The 19110-nt window shown below is 30.9% G+C and overlaps 1 protein-coding gene across 1 annotated transcript in view; it reads right to left on the minus strand.

Moving 5' to 3' along the window:
- Positions 1–2120: 2120 nt before the first annotated feature.
- Positions 2121–19110, minus strand: part of wwk (anoctamin 8 white walker) — a 217643-nt gene continuing 200653 nt past the window's right edge. Inside the window, exons 14-16 of the mRNA XM_075293868.1 lie at positions 12775–13144; positions 12561–12706; positions 2121–2715 (exon numbers count right to left, since the gene is read on the minus strand). Coding sequence (XP_075149983.1) covers positions 2401–2715; positions 12561–12706; positions 12775–13144 — 831 coding nt within the window. The 3' untranslated portion in view covers positions 2121–2400. The remainder of the gene's footprint in view (positions 2716–12560; positions 12707–12774; positions 13145–19110) is intronic.

Consider the following 19110-nt stretch of genomic DNA (forward strand, 5'->3'; position numbering starts at 1 on the left):
AAAATTTTGTCGAAATTTTATTATTATAGAAAATTTTGTGAAAATTTTATTCTTATATAAGATTTTCTCAAAATTTTATTTCTATAGAAAATTTTGTCAAAATTTTATTTCTATAAAAAAATTTGTCAACATTTTATTTCTATAGAAATTTTTGTCAAAATTGTATTCCTTTAGAAAATTTCGTCAAATTTTTATTCCTATGGAAAATTTTGTCAAAGTTTTATTTCTATAGAAAAATTTATCACAATTTTATTTCTATATAAGATTTTGTCAAAATTTTATTTCTTTAGAAAATTGTGTTAAAATTTTATTTCTTTAGAAAATTGTGTCAAAATTTTATTTCTTTAGAAAATTTTGTCAAAATTTTATTTCTATAGAAAGTTCTATAGAAAATGTTGTCAAAATTTTATTTCTATAGAATATTTTGTCAAAATTTTATTTCTATAGAAAATTTTGTCTAAGTTTTATTTCTATTGAAAATTTTGCCAAAATTTTATTCTATACAAAATTTTACTTTTATGGAAATAATTTTGTCAAAATGTTATTTCTATAGAAAATTTTGTCATAATTTTATTTCTATGGAAAATTTTGTCAAAATTTTATTCTAGAGAAAATTTTGTCAAAATTTTATTTCTATAGAAAATTTTGTCAAAATTTTGTTTCTATAGAAAATTTTGTCAAAATTTTATTTCTATAGAAAATTTTGTATAAGTTTTATTTCTATAGAAAATTTTGTCAAAATTTTATTCTGAAGAAAATTTTGTCAAAATATTGTTTCTATAGAAAGTTTTGTCAAAATTTTTAGTTCTATAGAGAATTTTTATTTTATTTCTATAGAATATTTTGTCAAACTGAATAATATACGTACTTAAACGGCTTTTTTTTGTTTAATATATACCCAGTATGGACTAACTTACAATTTAGAAGACGGTGTTAAGAAGTTTTAAGATACCTTGCCATCAGCAAATGTTACCGCAACCCAAGTAATTCGATTGCGGATGACAGTCTTTAGTAGAGGTTTCTATGCAATCCATGGTGGAGGGTACATAAGAGTCGGCCTTGCCGAACTTACGGCCGTATATACTTGTTTTCACTATGTTTTCTTCCACTCCGTAGTCATAATCATAATGAATAAGTCTAAATGACTTTTTTACTTTTGTAAAATCACCTTAAAAAAGGCCAAACAAAGAGCGACATTGTCTTATTAAACATGAATTTTATAAGTTTTCAACATTTTAAAATTTATTTTGTTTTATCAAAAACTGTTTAGTAGAGGAATTAATTTTTAGAATTTGTGGAAACATATTAATAAACTTAAGAATATTTTAAAAAATTATTTTTTTAATGAATAAATATTTGGCAAAAAAAGATTACTCAATTTTTGAGAAAAAATTTGAGAAATTTTTTTAACAAATTTTACAATTTAGAAGACGGTGTTAAGAAGTTTTAAGATACCTTGCCATCAGCAAATGTTACCGCAACCCAAGTAATTCGATTGCGGATGACAGTCTTTAGTAGAGGTTTCTATGCAATCCATGGTGGAGGGTACATAAGAGTCGGCCTTGCCGAACTTACGGCCGTATATACTTGTTTTCACTATGTTTTCTTCCACTCCGTAGTCATAATCATAATGAATAAGTCTAAATGACTTTTTTACTTTTGTAAAATCACCTTAAAAAAGGCCAAACAAAGAGCGACATTGTCTTATTAAACATGAATTTTATAAGTTTTCAACATTTTAAAATTTATTTTGTTTTATCAAAAAATGTTTAGTAGAGGAATTAATTTTTAGAATTTGTGGAAACATATTAATAAACTTAAGAATATTTTAAAAAATTATTTTTTTAATGAATAAATATTTGGCAAAAAAAGATTACTCAATTTTTGAGAAAAAATTTGAGAAATTTTTTTAACAAATTTTCCATGATGGCCAAAATCGATTAATCGTAGTTATGAAAATAAAAAAATTAGTAAAATTTAATTATTTAATAATGTAAAAACATTGTTTTAATATATAAATATTTAGCAATTCATTTTTGAACTTTGAGAAAAAAAAATTGAATGAATTTTTTTAAATTCTTTTGTTATTGTTGAGAAATAACATATTCACCATTTGCCAATTCTGTAATATATTAATTTTGTATTTACTATAAATCTAGAATTTGTAAAAACGAAATAAATAAATAAAACATTTTCAAAGATTTGTTCTTTTTAAGAAAACGAAAGTGAGTGATGTTTGTGCTAGTTTTTCGTTTTTTTTTTTGGTTTTGTTTTTCGTTTCGTAAAACTTAAATTTCTATTCCAAAATGATTCGTTATTACGTTTGGATTTGCTTTATGTTCCTGGACTATGTACAAAAAAAAAAAATGATACGAAATGATCAGAAATCTTTTAAATCATTCAATAACCACCCGTTGATGAGCCAGACGGTTGATTATTCGCTTGTTGTTGTTGTTGCAATGATAATTGCTGCGCATGCGCTTGCGCTGCTGCCGCCAATAATGCCGATGATGAATTCGTTGTTGATGTCGTACTATGGGAAATTGGCGCTGATCCTGATGCATTTGTCGCTGTCGAAGATGTTGTTGTTGATCCCGATGTATTCGATGATGGCTTAATTATTGGTTTTATATCTTCAATTTGTATTAACTGTTCAATGGGTATCAGGGATAATTCTCCACCAGGTTGAGGCATAGGCGGTAATTTAGCTAAAGCCTGGAATTGGAAATTTAATTATAATATGGCTGACATATCATGCAGGCAAGTAAGTAAGGAGCTAATTACGGGTGAAAGTTATATTTTTTCGGTTATGGGTGTGAATCGTAAGACCTTGATGTGGAGTATATTTAATAAAAAAAGATTTGAAAAAAATTAACCTATTACATTTAAGGTTTTGGGCCTCGAGAAAACGCCCGGTTCAATACAATCGATAGCATTGTTACTTCACCTGAATCCTATTTCAATTTAAATAAAACCTTTTTCGAATCAAATAAAACATTTCGCAAGTCAAGTGAAACCTTTTTCAAATCAATTGAAACTTTTTCTTAAAACAAATTAACAATTTTGTAGTTAAAGTGAAACCTTTTTTCGATTTAAATGAAACCATTTGTAATTCAAGTGAATCCTTTCACAATTCAAGTGAAACTACTTAAAACTTTTTTAAATTAAATGAAAAACTTTTTCAAAGCAAATGAAATGATTTTCAAATAAAGTGAATCCTTTCTTAAGTCAAATGGAATCTTTTTCAAATCAAATGAAACCTCTTGCAACTTACGTATTTTCCAAATTAAATGAATCTCTTTTCAAACAAAGGAAACCTTTATAAAATGAACTGAATCTTTTTGCAATTCATACGAAACCGTTTTCAAATTAAGTGAACCTTTTTTCAAATCAAATGGAATCTTTTAGCATTCTAATGAAGCTTTTTTCAAATAAAATGAATTGTATTCCATTCATATGAAACCCTTTTCAAATTAAAATAAACGTTGTCAAATCAAATGAAACCTTTTTCAAACAAATGAAACTTTTTTTCAAGTTAAATGGAACATTTTTCCAATTGGAATTAAAATATTTTGAAGTTTAAGTGTAACCAAATAAAACCTTTTCCAAATTAAATGAATCCACTTTCAAAAAATTAAATCTTTTTTTAAATTAAGTGAATCCTGAAACCTTTTTCAAATTGAATAAAACTTTTTCGAATCAAATGAAACCTTTTGCCATTTAAGTGAAAACTTTTTGAAACCTTTTGCATTTCAAGAGAAATCTTTTTAAAATTAAATTAACTTTTTTATATCAAATGAAACCAAATAAAACGGGGTTCAAATTAAATGAATCATTTTTCAAAAAAAAAATTAATTAAAATCAAGTGAATTTTAATTGTTTTTTTTTTCAATCAAATAGAACCTTTTGCCATTCTAATGAAACCTTTTTATACCCTCCACCATAGGATGGGGGTATTTTAACTAGAGGTGTGCGCGTGACTGAAATTTCACTCACACTCACGCACATTCACGAAACAAAATGTTTATTCACGCACGCTCACGCACGATACGCGTTGTAGCCAATCCCACTCACGCACATTCACGACATGAAAACCAGTACTCACGCACGCTCACGCACGAACTACTTTTAAAGACTCACGTTCACGCACGATTCACGATAATTCTCGTGATTCACGACAAATTCACGAACCTCACGACATTTTCCAAACGGAAATCTGCAAAGGTAACAAACTTTAAAAATAGAATATAGTTCGAGAGCTAAATTAATTTCAGTTAAAATACGAATATGAATTAAATCTTGATTTATTTCGTGAGTGTGATTTTGCAGAAATTTTATTCACGCACATTCACGAACCGATTTTATTTCTCATGCACACTCACGCACGACATATTTATTTTAGTCCCATTCACGCACATTCACGAGACTTGCTTTGGATTTTGTTCACGACTCACGTGATTCTCGCGTGAATCACGCGTGTCACGAGAATTTCGTGTCACGCGCACACCTCTAATTTTAACTTTGTCATTCCGTTTGTAACACATCGAAATATTGCTCTAAGACCCCATAAAGTATATATATTCTGGGTCGTGGTGAAATTCTGAATCGATCTAGCGATGTCCATCCGTCCGTCTGTGGAAATCACTTTAATTTCCGAACGAAATATGCTATGGATGCTACGGATGGTATTGCAAATGGGCCATATCGGTCCACTTTTACGTATAGCCCCCATATAAACGAACCATCAGATTTGGCTTGCGGAGCCTCTAAGAGAAGCATATTTCATCCGATCCGGCTGAAATATGGTCTCTAACTACCATGCTAGAATTGGTCCACCTCGGTCCATAATAATATATAGCCCCCATATAAACTGATCCCCAGATTTTGCTTGAAGAGCCTCTTACAGAAGCAAATTTCATCCGATCCGGTTGAAATTTGGTACGTGGTGTTAGGTTAGGTTAGGTGGCAGCCCGATGCATCAGGCTCACTTAGACTATTCAGTCCATTGTGATACCACATTGGTGAACTTCTCTCTTATCACTGAGTGGTGCCCGATTCCATGTTAAGCTCAATGACAAGGGACTTCCTTTTTATAGCCGAGTCCGAACGGCGTTCCACATTGCAGTGAAACCACTTAGAGAAGCTTTGAAATCCTCAGAAATGTCACCACCGCTGAACAATTTTTGGTGTTCGGTCGAAGCAGGAATCGAACCCACGACCTTGGCGGACATGCTAACGTGGTGTTAGTATATGGTCTCCAACAATCATGCAAAAACTGGTTCATATCGGTCCATAATTATATAAGACCCCCCATTTAATCGATCCCCAGATTTGACCTCCGGACCTCTTGGTGGAGCAAAATTCATCCGATCCGGTTGAAATTTGGTTCGTGGTGCTAGTATATCGTCTCGTACAACTATGCAAAAAGTGGTCCATATTGGTCCATAATTATATCCAGCCCCCATATAAACCGATCCCCAGATTTGACCTCCGGAGCCACTTGAAGGAGCAAATTTCATCCGATCCGGTTGGAATTTGGTACGTGGTGTTAGTATGTTATATGATCTCCAACAATCACGCAAAAATTGGTCCATATCGGTCCATAAATATATATAGCCCCCATATAAACCGATCCCCAGATTTGAACTCTGGAGTCTCCTGGAGCCTTCGTGGTGTTAGTATATGGACTCTAACAACCATGCAACCGGTCTATAATTTTATATAGGCCCCATATAAACCGATCCCCAGATTTGACCTCCGGACCTCTTGGAGGAGCAAAATTCATCCGATCCGGTTGAAATTTGGTTCATGGTGCTAGTATATGGTCTCGTACAACTATGCAAAAATTGGTCCATATTGGTCCATAATTATATCTAGCCCCCATATAAACCGATCCCCAGATTTGACCTCCGGAGCCACTTGAAGGAACAAATTTCATCCGATCCGGTTGGAATTTGGTACGTGGCGTTAGTATGTTATATGATCTCCAACAATCACGCAAAAATTGGTCCATATCGGTCCATAAGTATATATAGCCCCCATATAAACCGATCCCCAGATTTGAACTCCGGAGCCTCCTGGAGCCTTCGTGGTGTTAGTTATGGACTCTAACCACCATGCAAAAAATGACCCATATCGGTCCATAATTATACATAGCCCCATAGAAACCAATCCCCAGATTTGACCTCCGGACCTCTTGGATGAGCAAAATTCATCCGATCCGGTGGAAATTTGGTACGTCGTGTAAGTATATGGTCTCTAACAACCATGCAAAAATTGGTCCATATCGGTCCATAATTATATATATCCCCCATATAAATCAAGATTTGACCTCCGAAACCACTTGATGGAGCAAAATTCATCCGATTCTGTTTAAATTTGGTACATTTCCGCTAACAGCCATGCAAAAATTGGTCTATATCGGGCGATAGTTATATATAGCCGAATGCCAATCACACAATAATTGGTCCATATCGCCAAAAATAATCTACCAAAATTTTATTTCTGTAGAAAATTTTGTCAAAATTTCATTTCTATAAAAAATTTTGTCAAAATTTTATTTCTATAGAAAATGTTGTTAAAATTTTATTTCTATAGCAAATGTTTTCAAAATTTTATTTCTATAGAAAATTTTGTCAAAATTGTATTCCTATAGAATATTTTATCAAAAATTTATTTCTGTAGAAAATTTTGTCAAGGTTTTATTTCTATAGAAAATATTGTCAAAATTTTAATTCTATAGAAAACGTTGTCAAAATTGTATATCTATAGAATATTTTACCAAAATTTTATTTCTGTAGAAAATTTTGTCAAAATTTTATTTGTATAAAAAATTTTGTCAAGATTTTAATTCTATAAAAAAATTTTGTCAAAATTTTATTTCTATAGAAAATTTTGTCAAAATTTTACTTCTATAGAATATTTTATCAAAAATTTATTTCTATAGAAAATGTTGTCAATATTTTAATTCTGAAGAAAATGTTTTCAAAATTTTATTTCTATAGAAAATTTTGTTAAAATTTTATTTCTATAGAAAAATTTTTAAAAATTTTATGTCAATAGAAAATTTTGTCAAAATTTTATTTCCATACGACATTTTGTCAAACTGAATTATATACGTATTTAATCGGTCTTTTTATACCCTCCACCATAGGATGAGGGTATATTAACTTTGTCATTCCGTTTGTAACACATCGAAATATTGCTCTAAGACCCCATAAAGTATATATATTCTGGGCCGTGGTGAAATTCTGAGTCGATCTGAGCATGTGTTGGTATATGGTCTCTAACAACCATGCAAAAATTGGTCCACATGTGTTCATAATTATATATAGCCCCCATATAAACCGATCCCCAGATTTGGCTTGCGGAGCCTCTAAGAGAAGCAAATTTCATCCGATCCGGCTGAAATGTGGTACATGATGTAAGTATATGGTCTTTAATGACCATGCAAAAATTGGTCAACATCGGTCCATAATTATAACAGCTGTCATATAAACCGATCCCCAGATTTGACCTCCGGAGCCCCTTGGAAGAGCAAAATTCATCCGATTCGGTTGAAATTTGGTACGTGATGTTAGTATATGATATTTAACAACGATGCCAAAAGTGGTCCATATCAGTCCATAATCATATATAGCCCCCATATAAAGCGATCCCGAGATTTGGTTTCGGAGCCTCTTGGAGGAGCAAATTTCATCCGAGTTAGTTGAAATTTGGTACATTGTGCTAGTATATGGCCGTTAACAACCATGTCTAACTAGGTCCATATCGGTCTATAGTTATATATAGCCCTCAGATAAATCGATCCCAATCACACATACAGTGGTCCATATTAAGTTCATAATTGTAGCCCTCATATAAGCGACCCCCATATTTCAATTCTGGTTCTCCACGTACCGCGCAAAAGTCCATATCGATTCGTAATTATTTGTAGACTTACCTATACATAACTTTTTTGTCTAATATATCCCACGTATGGACTAACTTACAATTAACTTATATTAACTTTTTTATTCCGTTTTTAGCACATAGAAATATTGGTCCAAGACCTCATAAGGTAAATTCTGAGTCGATCTAGCGATGTCCATCCGTCCGTCTGTGGAAAGCACGTTAATTTCCGAACTAAATACGCTATGGACTTGAATCTTGGCACAAGCAGTTGTTATTGACGTAGGTCGGATGGTATTGCAAATGGGCCATATCGGTCCACTTTTACGTATAGCCCCCATATAAACGAACCCCCAAATTTAGTTTGCAAACCCTCTAAGAGAAGCAAATTTCATCCGATCCGGCTGAAATTTGGTACAAGGTGTTAGTACATGGTCTCTAACAACCATGCAAAACTTGGTCCACATCGGTCCTTAATTATATATAGCCATCATATAAACCGATCCCCCGATTTGACTTTCGGAGCCTCTAAGAGAAGCAATTTTCATCCGAGCAGGCTGAAATTTGGTACATGGTGTTAATATATGGCCTCAAACACCCATGCAAAAATTGGTCGAAATCGGTCCATAATTATATATAGCCCCCATATAAACCGATCCCCAGATTTGACATCCGGAGCCCCTTGGAAGAGCAAAATTCATCCGATTCGGTTGAAATTTGGTACGTAGTGTTAGTATACGGTCTTGGAGGAACAAAATGTGGTGTTAGTGTATGGCCGCTAACAACCATGCCAAAATTGGTACATATGGGTCTGTATATAGTTATATATAGCCGGGCCCCAATCATACAAAAATTGGTCCATATCACCAAAAATAATCTATCAAGATTTATATAGAAATTTTTGTCAAAATTTTATTTCTATATAAGATTTTGTCAAGATTTTACTTTTATAGAAAATTTTGTCAAAATTTTATTTCTATCGAAAATTGTGTCAAATTTTTTTTCTATAGAAAATTTTGTCAAAATTTTTAGTTCTATAAAGAATTTTGACAAAATTTTATTTTTATAGAAAGTTTTGTCAAAATTTTTAGTTCTATAGAGAATTTTGTCAAAATTTTATTTCTATAGAAAATTTTATCAAAATTTTATTTCTATAGAAAGTTTTGTCAAAATTTTTAGTTCTATAGAAAGTTTTGTCAAAATTTTTAGTTCTATACAGATTTTTGTCAAAATTTTATTTTTATACCCACCACCATAGGATGGGGGGTATATTAACTTTGTCATTCCGTTTGTAACACATCGAAATATTGCTCTAAGACCCCATAAAGTATATATATTCTGGGTCGTGGTGAAATTCTGAGTCGATCTGAGCATGTCCGTCCGTCCGTCCGTCCGTCCGTCCGTCTGTTGAAATCACGCTAACTTCCGAACGAAACAAGCTATCGACTTGAAACTTGGCACAAGTAGTTGTTATTGATGTAGGTCGGATGGTATTGCAAATGGGCCATATCGGTCCACTTTTACGTATAGCCCCCATATAAACGGACCCCAAAATTTGGCTTGCGAGGCCTCTAAGACAAGCAAATTTCATCCGATCCGGCTGAAATTTGGTACATGGTGTTAGTATATGGTCTCTAACAACCATGCAAAAATTGGTCCACATTGGTCCATAATTATATATAGCCCCCATATAAACCGATCCCCCGATTTGGCTTGCGAGGCCCCTAAGAGAAGCAAATTTCATCCGATCCGGCTGAAATTTGGTACATGGTGTCAGTATATGGTCTCTAACAACCATGCAAAAATTGGTTCACATCGGTCCATAATTATATATAGCCCCCATATAAACCGATCCCCCGATTTGGCTTGCGAGGCCTCTAATAGAAGCAAATTTAATCCGATCCGGCTGAAATTTGGTACATGGTGTTAGTATATGGTCTCGAACAACCATGCAAAAATTGGTCCACATCGGCTCATAATTATATATAGCCCCCATATAAACCGATCACCAGATTTGACCTCCGGAACCTCTTGGAAGACCAAAATTCATCTGATTCAGTTGAAATTTGGTACGTGGTGTTAATATATGGCCTCAAATATATGGTCTCTAACAACCATGCAAAAATTGGTTCACATCGGTCCATAATTATATATAGCCCCCATATAAACCGATCCCCCGATTTGGCTTGCGAGGCCTCTAATAGAAGCAAATTTAATCCGATCCGGCTGAAATTTGGTACATGGTGTTAGTATATGGTCTCGAACAACCATGCAAAAATTGGTCCACATCGGCTCATAATTATATATAGCCCCCATATAAACCGATCACCAGATTTGACCTCCGGAACCTCTTGGAAGACCAAAATTCATCTGATTCAGTTGAAATTTGGTACGTGGTGTTAATATATGGCCTCAAACTCCCATGCAAAAATTGGTCGATATCGGTCCATAATTATATATAGGCCCCATATAAACCGATCCCCAGATTTGACCTCCAGAGCCCCTTGGAAGAGCAAAATACTTCCCATTCGGTTGAAATTTGGTACGTGATGTTAGTATATGGTATCCAACAACCATGCAGGAATAAGAAGTTTTAAGATACCACAACCCAAGTAATTCGATTGTGGATGACAGTCTTTCGTAGAAGTTTCTACGCAATCCATGGTGGTGGGTACATAAGATTCGGCCTGGCCGAACTTGCGGCTGTATATACTTGTTATAGAAATAATTTTGTCAAAATCTTATTTCTATAGATAATTTTGTCAAAATTTTATTTCTTTAGAAAATTTTGTCAAAATTTTATTTCTATAGAAAGCTTTGTCAAAATTTTTAGTTCTAAAGGATGATACGGTCAAAATTTGGTCTATATAAACTTGACGTATTTCTTTCAATTTTGCATTTAAAAAACCTGAACACCCCTCATTTTGAAGGTGTGTGTGTGTAGAATGTTGCTCCTATTTTGATTTTGGAACTCACTCTTCAGTTGTCAAAATGCCGTCGAAGCAAGAAAAGCAGCGTATCAAAATTTTGCTCGCGCATTGCGAAAATCCGAGCTACTCGCACGCAAAGCTGGCAAAATCGCTAAAAGTTGCCAAATCAACCGTTACAAATGTAATTAAAGTGTTTGGGGAACGTTTGTCGACAGCCAGGAAGTCTGGATCGGGGGGAAATCGAAAACCGGAAGCCGCTGAGACGACAAAGAGAGTTGCCGGTAGTTTCAAGCGAAACCCTAACCTCTCTCTCCGAGATGCCGCAAATAAGCTGGGTGTATCGTCTACAACCGTGCATCGAGCCAAAAAACGAGCTGGACTATCGACTTACAAGAAGGTAGTGACTCCAAATCGCGATGATAAACAAAATACGACGGCCAAAGCGCGATCCCGGAGGCTGCATCGCTTATAGAAACCGTAGTTTTTATCCAATTTGCCTAGAGGTATTTTAGGACCATAAAGAGGTATGCCAAAAATGGTGAGTATCGGTCCATATTTCGGTATAGCCCCCATATAGACCGATCTCCCGATTTTACTTCTTGGGCTTCTAGAAACCGTTGTTTTTATCCAATTTGCCTGAAATTTGAAATCTAGAGGTATTGTAGGACCATAAGAGGTGCACCGGGGGGGATCGGTCTCCCTATAGACCGATCCCCGATTTTACTTTTTTGGCTCGTAGAAACAGTAGTTGTTGTCCAATTTGCCTGAAATTGAAAATCTGGAAAATTTTTAGGACTATAAATAGGTGTGCAAGAAATGATTTTATTGTTTGAGATTCTAGAAACCTTAGTTTTTACTCAATTTGCCTGAAATGTGAAAATCTGCGTATTTAAGATTTCAAATCAATGCGTCATTTCATCATTTTCTTGCACACTTACAAGAGATGTTAATGATTCCTCTAAAACTCAAACAAAAATGGTTCTTATAAATCGAAAATCTGATATAGTCTTCATAGGTAAAATCTCTACATTTATCTTCGGGAAGTGTTCTGGTTGAACCTCCTTGAAATTTCAAAGGAAACTATAATATTTGATTCATGGTGGTGGGTAGTTAAGATTCGGCCCGGCCGAACTTACTGCTTATATACTTGTTTTGTTTAATATATATCCCGTATGGACTAGCTTACAATTTAGAAGACAATGTTAAGAAGTTTTAAGATACCTTGCCTGGCCGAACTTATGGCCGTATATACTTGCTTAAAATTAAATTAATCCTTTTGTAATTCATATGAAACCGTTTTCAAACCAAATAAATCCTTTTTGAAAATACATGAAACCATTTTCAAAACAAGTGAAACCTTTTTCAAATCAAACGAAACCGTTCTCTAATTAAATAAATCATTTTTAAAAACCAATGAACAGTTTTTCAAATCAAATGGAACATTTTACAAATTAAATTATCCCTTTTTCAAATTAAATGAAACTTTTTTCAACTCAAATGAATCCTTTTGCAAATCACATGGAACTTTTTTTCAAACCAAATAAAACCTTTCTCAAATTATATAATCCTCTTGCAAGACAAATAAAACATTTTACAAATTAAATAAAATATTTTGCAACTCAAACGAAACTTTTTCAAACCAAATGAAACCTTTTACAAATTAAATGAATACTGTTTCTTTAACTCTTCTCCGCGTACCAAATTTATGTAATTTTCTATTCTATGAATTTTCGTCCTTACCTTGGCATGCTCTATAGCTATCGTGGCTGCCTTTTCAGCCTCCCTTTGCCTTCTCTCTTTCAGCTTCAATGAGAAAATGGCCACGGATCTTGCACTTTTAACCAATTTTTGCTTTAAACGATTCTTTTTGGCGGCCAATTCAGCGGCTAAAGAAAAAAAAAAACAACGTAACAATAAATATGAAGTTAAAAAGTTAATTTAAAATTTCATCTACCTTTGGCCTCTTCATCCGTTGTATTTCCACCGGATGTTGAGGGTTTCGATGATGAAGCCTGGTCTTTATCATTCGGTTGGGTTGAGGATTGTGAATCCTTTGACTGTTGCGGTTGTTGCGGTGACGTTGATGATGTTGATATGGCTCCCACACTGGGTCTTGAATTTTCAGCACGAGTTGTTGATGCTCCACCGCTGGAGGATGAAGATGATGAGGCTATGGTATGTGAATGTTGTTGTACGGAGCCTGGTGTTGCGGCAGACTGTGACTGCTGTGGTTGTTGTGATGATGTTGAAGACTTTATGGCCACATTGGACCAGGATGGAGCAGGCTTTAATACATCCATAGTGTCTGAATGGCTTTTAAGCTCCTGAATATTTTTTTGGTAATGGTATTTTGTTGTTTTGTAAAAAAACCAAAGAGGATCCAAATGTTTAATTGGATACAAAATACCCCACAGCAAAGATAACAACAGAGGGATGGTACATATTGTGGATGTTATGGAGTGCACACATCCCCGTATTTTATGTCCATGGATAAAGGGGTGAGCGTTTTACATGGTGATTGTAAACGTTTATGTTTATTAATTATTTATGGTAAAATATCGGAGTTGCATTCGAGATCCAATAAATGTAAGGCAATCACATAAGAACAATTGTACAATGTAGCCATTTCAGGGTGCACACACCAGAGCAATGTGGATTTATGATAAGTGGTGAATGTTTTCAAAACAATATTTTTTGTATATTGTTTGTAGTAATTATTTGAAATAAATTATTGTAGTTTTCATTACAGCAAATCGAGTAAGTCCCAATACGTCAATGGAAAGATGGTATATGTTTTAATTGGTGGGTTAATATTATGCACACATCAAAGGCAGGCAAATCCATATTTATAGAAAACACGTCCCCAGTGAGTATTCATGGTTGATTTACGACATCAATTACGTTTATGAAAATTTTGGCGTTTTTAGGCAGTTGAAAAATTGAAAATGTAAATAAAAATATTTTTTTTTAGTTTTAATATATAAATAAAATTAAATAAATACATTTTGCTCAAAAACAGTGACCAGTAATTCATTTTACATAGTATTAGTGATTGATATCAAAACTGGGTTGCAAATTTTCATCAATATCTGATTTTGAGATATTTCTTTTCATGCAGTGCCAATGGATAGATTATTTAAACTTTTGTCAACAATCAAAACACACATATATTATTTTTTTTCTCAGTGTAATAATATAAACTATGAACATAGCGTGTGAGAGTAATATTAACATATATCGGTGAATGGCAAATCTTTTTGTGATGTTTTTGTCAATAATGAATATGGGTTTAAAAATTGATTATAGAGACTCGACTTATTAGTTTCTTTTAATGTATCTTTGTTCATGTTATAAATAGGCTTGCATATTAAACAGAAAGAGCTTGACTATACACATGAGAAACGATCATTTTTCCCCAATCAAATTTAAAATTTCTTGGAGATTGTGTAAACATTGAGACTGCTTAGGAAGTATAATTGGAGGTTCGGTCTATATGGCCGATATAAAACAAATAAAATTTCAAGTAAATCGGAGTGAAACTTTGGTCTCGGAATGAAAATTTAGTGTCCAGTGGTCATAAAATACTGACCCCACTTTGCTAAAATTTTGCAAAAAAAAAATAATAATTTGTGTGGTCCATATCTCGCAAACTATAAAAGATATAAATATAATAATATAAAAGATATTCGCGAATTTTTTTAAGGGGTTTATAAGCTCCATACATTAAAAAAAAAAACATTGAAATCGGTACATAATTGCGCATTTGACAACTAAAACAAAATTTTATACCCCCGAGATCCCTCTAGCGACACACAATCTTAGAGGACACCTTCTCAGAAACACAATTTTCTATAGAAATACAATTTTTACAAAATTTTCCATAGAAATGAAATTTTGACAAAATTTTCTATAGAAATAAAATTTTGACAAAAATTTTTACAGAAATACAATTTTGACAAAATTTTCTATAGAAATAAAATTTGGACAAAATTTTCTATAGAACTAAACATTAGACAAAATTTTCTATAGAAATAAAATTTTGACAAAATTTTCTATAGAAATACAATTTTGACAAAAATTTCTATAGAAATAAAATTTTGACCAAGATTTCTATAGAAATAAAATTTTGACAAATTTTTCTTTAGAAATAAAATTTTGACAAAGATTTCTAAAGAAATAAAATTTTGGCAATGATTTCTAAAGAAATAAAATTTCTATATACATAAAATTTTGTCAAAATTTCTATATAAATAAAATTCTGTCAAAATTTTCTATAGAAATAAAATTTTGATAAAATTTGTTTATAGAAATAAACTTTTGACAAAATTTGTTAATAGAAATAAAATTTTAAAAAAATTTTCTATAGAAATAAAATTTGACAAAATTCTCTATAGAAATAACATTTTGACAACAGTTTCTATATAAATAACATTTTGACAAAATTTTCTACAGAAAGAAAATTTTAACAAAATTCTCTATAGAAGTGTATTTTAGAAATAAAATTTTGAGAAAATTTTCTACAGAATTATAATTTTAACAAAAATTTAATATAATATAGAACAAAATGTTTTTATAGAAATAAAACTTTGACAAAATTTTTTACAGAAATAGAATTTTGACATAATTTTCGATAAAAAGAAAATGTTGGCAAAATTTTCTATAGAAATAAATTTTTGACAAAATTTTCTACAGAAATAAAATTTTGACAATTTTTTTATAGAAACAAAATTTTTACATAATTTTCTATAGTAATAAAATTTTGACAAAATTCTTTATAGAAAAAAATTGTGATAAAATTTTCTAAAAAATAAAATTTTGAGAACATTTTCTATATAAACAAAATTTTGACAATATTTTCTATATAATCAAAAATTGTGATGAAAATTTCTATAAAAATAAAGTTGTGATAAAATTTTCTATAGAAATAAAATTTCCCAAAATTTTCTATAAATATAAAATGTTGACATAATTTTCCAAAGAAATAGAATTTTGACAAAATTTCGAAAATTTGAAAATTTAGAATTTTGACAGATTTTTCTATAGAAATAAAATTTTTAGCAAATTTTGACATTTTCTATAGAATCAAAAATTGTGATAAAATTTTCTATAAAAACAAAATTGAGACAACATTTTCTATAGAAATAAAATGTCTATATAAATAAAATGTTGTCAAAATTTCTATCGAAATAAAATGTTGACAAAATGTTTTTATAGAAATAAAATTTTGACAAAATTTTATATAGAAATAAACTTTTGACAAAATTTTCTACAGAAATATAATTTTGACAATTTTTTTAAAGAAATAAAATTTTTACGTAATTTTCTATAAAAATAAAATATTGACAAAATCCTTTATAGAAAAAAATTGTAACAAAATTTTCTATAGAAATAAAATTTTAACAAAATATTGTAGAGAAATAAAATTTTGACAGATTTTTCTATCGAAATAAAATTTTAACAAAATTTTGTACAGTAATAAAATTTTGACAACATTTTCTATAGAATCAAATATTATGATAACATTTTCTATAAAAACACAATTGTGATAAAATTTTCTATAAAAATAAAATTTCCCAAAATTTTCTATAAAAATTAAATGTTGACATAATTTTCTATAGAAATAAATTTTGAAAAAATTTTGAAAATTTGAAAATTTAGAATCTTGACAGATTTGTCTATAGAAATAAAATTTTGAGAAACTTTTCTATATAACTAAAATTTTTACATTTTCTATAGAATCAAAAATTGTGATAACATTTTCTATAAAAACAAAATTGTGAAAAAATGAAAAAAAAAATGTATTTCTATAGAAATAAAATTTTGACAAAATGTTCTATAGAAATAAAATTTTAACAAAATTCTCTATAGAAATAAAATTTTGACAAAGTGTATTTTAGAAATAAAATTTTGACGAAATAAAATTTTCTACAGAAATATATTTCTAACAAAAATTTCTATAGAAATAAAATTTTGACAAAATTTTCTATAGAACTAAAATGCTGACAAAATGTTTTTATAGAAATAAAATTTTGAGAAAATTTTCTATAGAAATAGAATTTTGACATAATTTTCGATAGAAAGAAAATGTTTTCTTTATAGAAAAAATGGTGACAAAATTTTCTATAGAAATAAAATTTTGAGAAAATTTTCTATATGAATAAAATTTTGACAACATTTTCTATAGAATCAAAAGTTGTGATCAAGTTTTCTATAAAAATAAAATTTCCCAAAATTTTCTATAAAAATAAAACATTGACATAATTTTCTTTAGAAATAGAATTTTGACAAAATTTTCTATAAAAATAAAATTGTGACAAAATGTTCTATAGAAATAAAATTTTACAAAAATTCTCTATAGAAATAAAATTTAGACAAAGTGTATTTTAGAAATAAAATTTTGCGAAAATTTTCTACAGAAATATAATTGTAACAAAAATTTCTATAGAAATAAAAATTTTACAAAATTTTCCATTGAACTAAAATGTTGACAAAATGTTTTTGAAGAAATAAAATTTTGACAAAATTTTCTATAGAAGTAGAATTTTGACATAATTTTCGATAGAATGAAAATGTTGACAAAATTTTCTATAAAAATAAACTTTTGACAAGAATTTCAACAGAAATAATATTTTGGTAATTTTTTTTATAGAAATAAAATTTTACATAATTTTCTATAGAAATGAAATTTTGACAAAATTCTTTATAGAAAAACATGGTGAAAAAATGTTCTATAGAAATAAAATTTTGAGAAAATTTTCTATATAAATAAAATTTTGACAACATTTTCTATAGAATTAAAAATTGTGATAAAATTTTCTATAAAAACAAGTAAGGAAAGTCTAAAGTCGAGCGGGGCCGACTATATTATATTTTGCACCACTTTGTAGATCTAAATTTTCGATACCATATCACATCCGTCAAATGTATTAGGGGCTATATATAAAAGTTTGTCCCAAATACATATATTTAAATATCACTCGATCTGGACAGAATTTGATAGACTTCTACAAAATGTATAGACTCAAAATTTAAGTCGGCTAATGCACTAGGGTGGAACACAATGTTAGTAAAAAAATATGGGAAACGTTTAAATCTGAAGCAATTTTAAGGAAACTTCGAAAAAGTTTATTTATGATTTATTGCTCGATATATATGTATTAGAAGTTTAGGAAAATTAGAGTCATTTTTACAACTTTTCGACTAAGCAGTGGCGATTTTACAAGGAAAATGTTGGTATTTTGACAATTTTTGTCGAAATCAGAAAAACATATATATGGGAGCTATATCTACATCTGAACCGATTTCAGCAAAATTTGGCGCGGATAGCTACAATGTTAATTCTACTCCCTGTGCAAATTTCAACTAAATCGGAGTCAAAAATTGGCCTCTGTGGTCATATGAGTGTAAATCGGGCGAAAGCTATATATGTTAGCTATATATAAATCTTAACCGATTTCAATCAAATTTGGCACGCATAGCTACAATGCTAAATCTACTTCCTGTGCAAAATTTCAACCAAATTGGGCCAAAACTCTGGCTATTAAAACCATATTAGTCCATATCGGGCGAAAGATATATATAGGAGCTATATCTAAATCTGAACCGATTTCAATTAAATTTTGCACACTTAACTGCACTGCTAATTGTACTTCTAGTGCAAAATTTCAAACAAATTGGGCCAAAACTCTGGCTTCTAGGACCATATTAGTCCATATCGGGCGAAAGATATATATGGGAGCTCTATCTAAATCTGAATCGATTTCAACCAAATTTGGCACGCATAGCTACAATGCTAAATCTACTCCCTGTGCAAAATTTCAACTAAATTGGTCAAAAACTATGGCTTTTAGGACCATATTAGTCCATATCGGGCGAAAGATATATATGGGAGCTATATCTAAGTCTGAACCGATTTCAATCAAATTTTGCACACTTGACTTGCTTGAAATTTGTACAAAATTTCAAGCAACTCGGTATAAAACTCTGGCTGCTGGGTCCATGTTAGTAAATATCGGGCGAAAGATATATATGGGAGCTATATTTAAATCTGAACCGATTTCAATAGGGTTCTATTCTGACCCAAATTAGGAACATGTGCCAAATTTGAAGGCGATTGGACTTAAATTGCGACCTAGACTTTGATCACAAAAATGTGTTCACAGACAGACGGACGGACGGACAGACGGACATGGTAATATCGACTCAGGGACCCACCCTGAGCATTATTGCCAAAGACACCATGTGTCTATCTTGTCTCCTTCTGGGTGTTACAAACATATGCACTAACTTA

This window comes from Haematobia irritans, chromosome 2, assembly GCF_050003625.1.
Source record: "Haematobia irritans isolate KBUSLIRL chromosome 2, ASM5000362v1, whole genome shotgun sequence".
Taxonomy (NCBI): Eukaryota; Metazoa; Arthropoda; class Insecta; order Diptera; family Muscidae; genus Haematobia; species Haematobia irritans.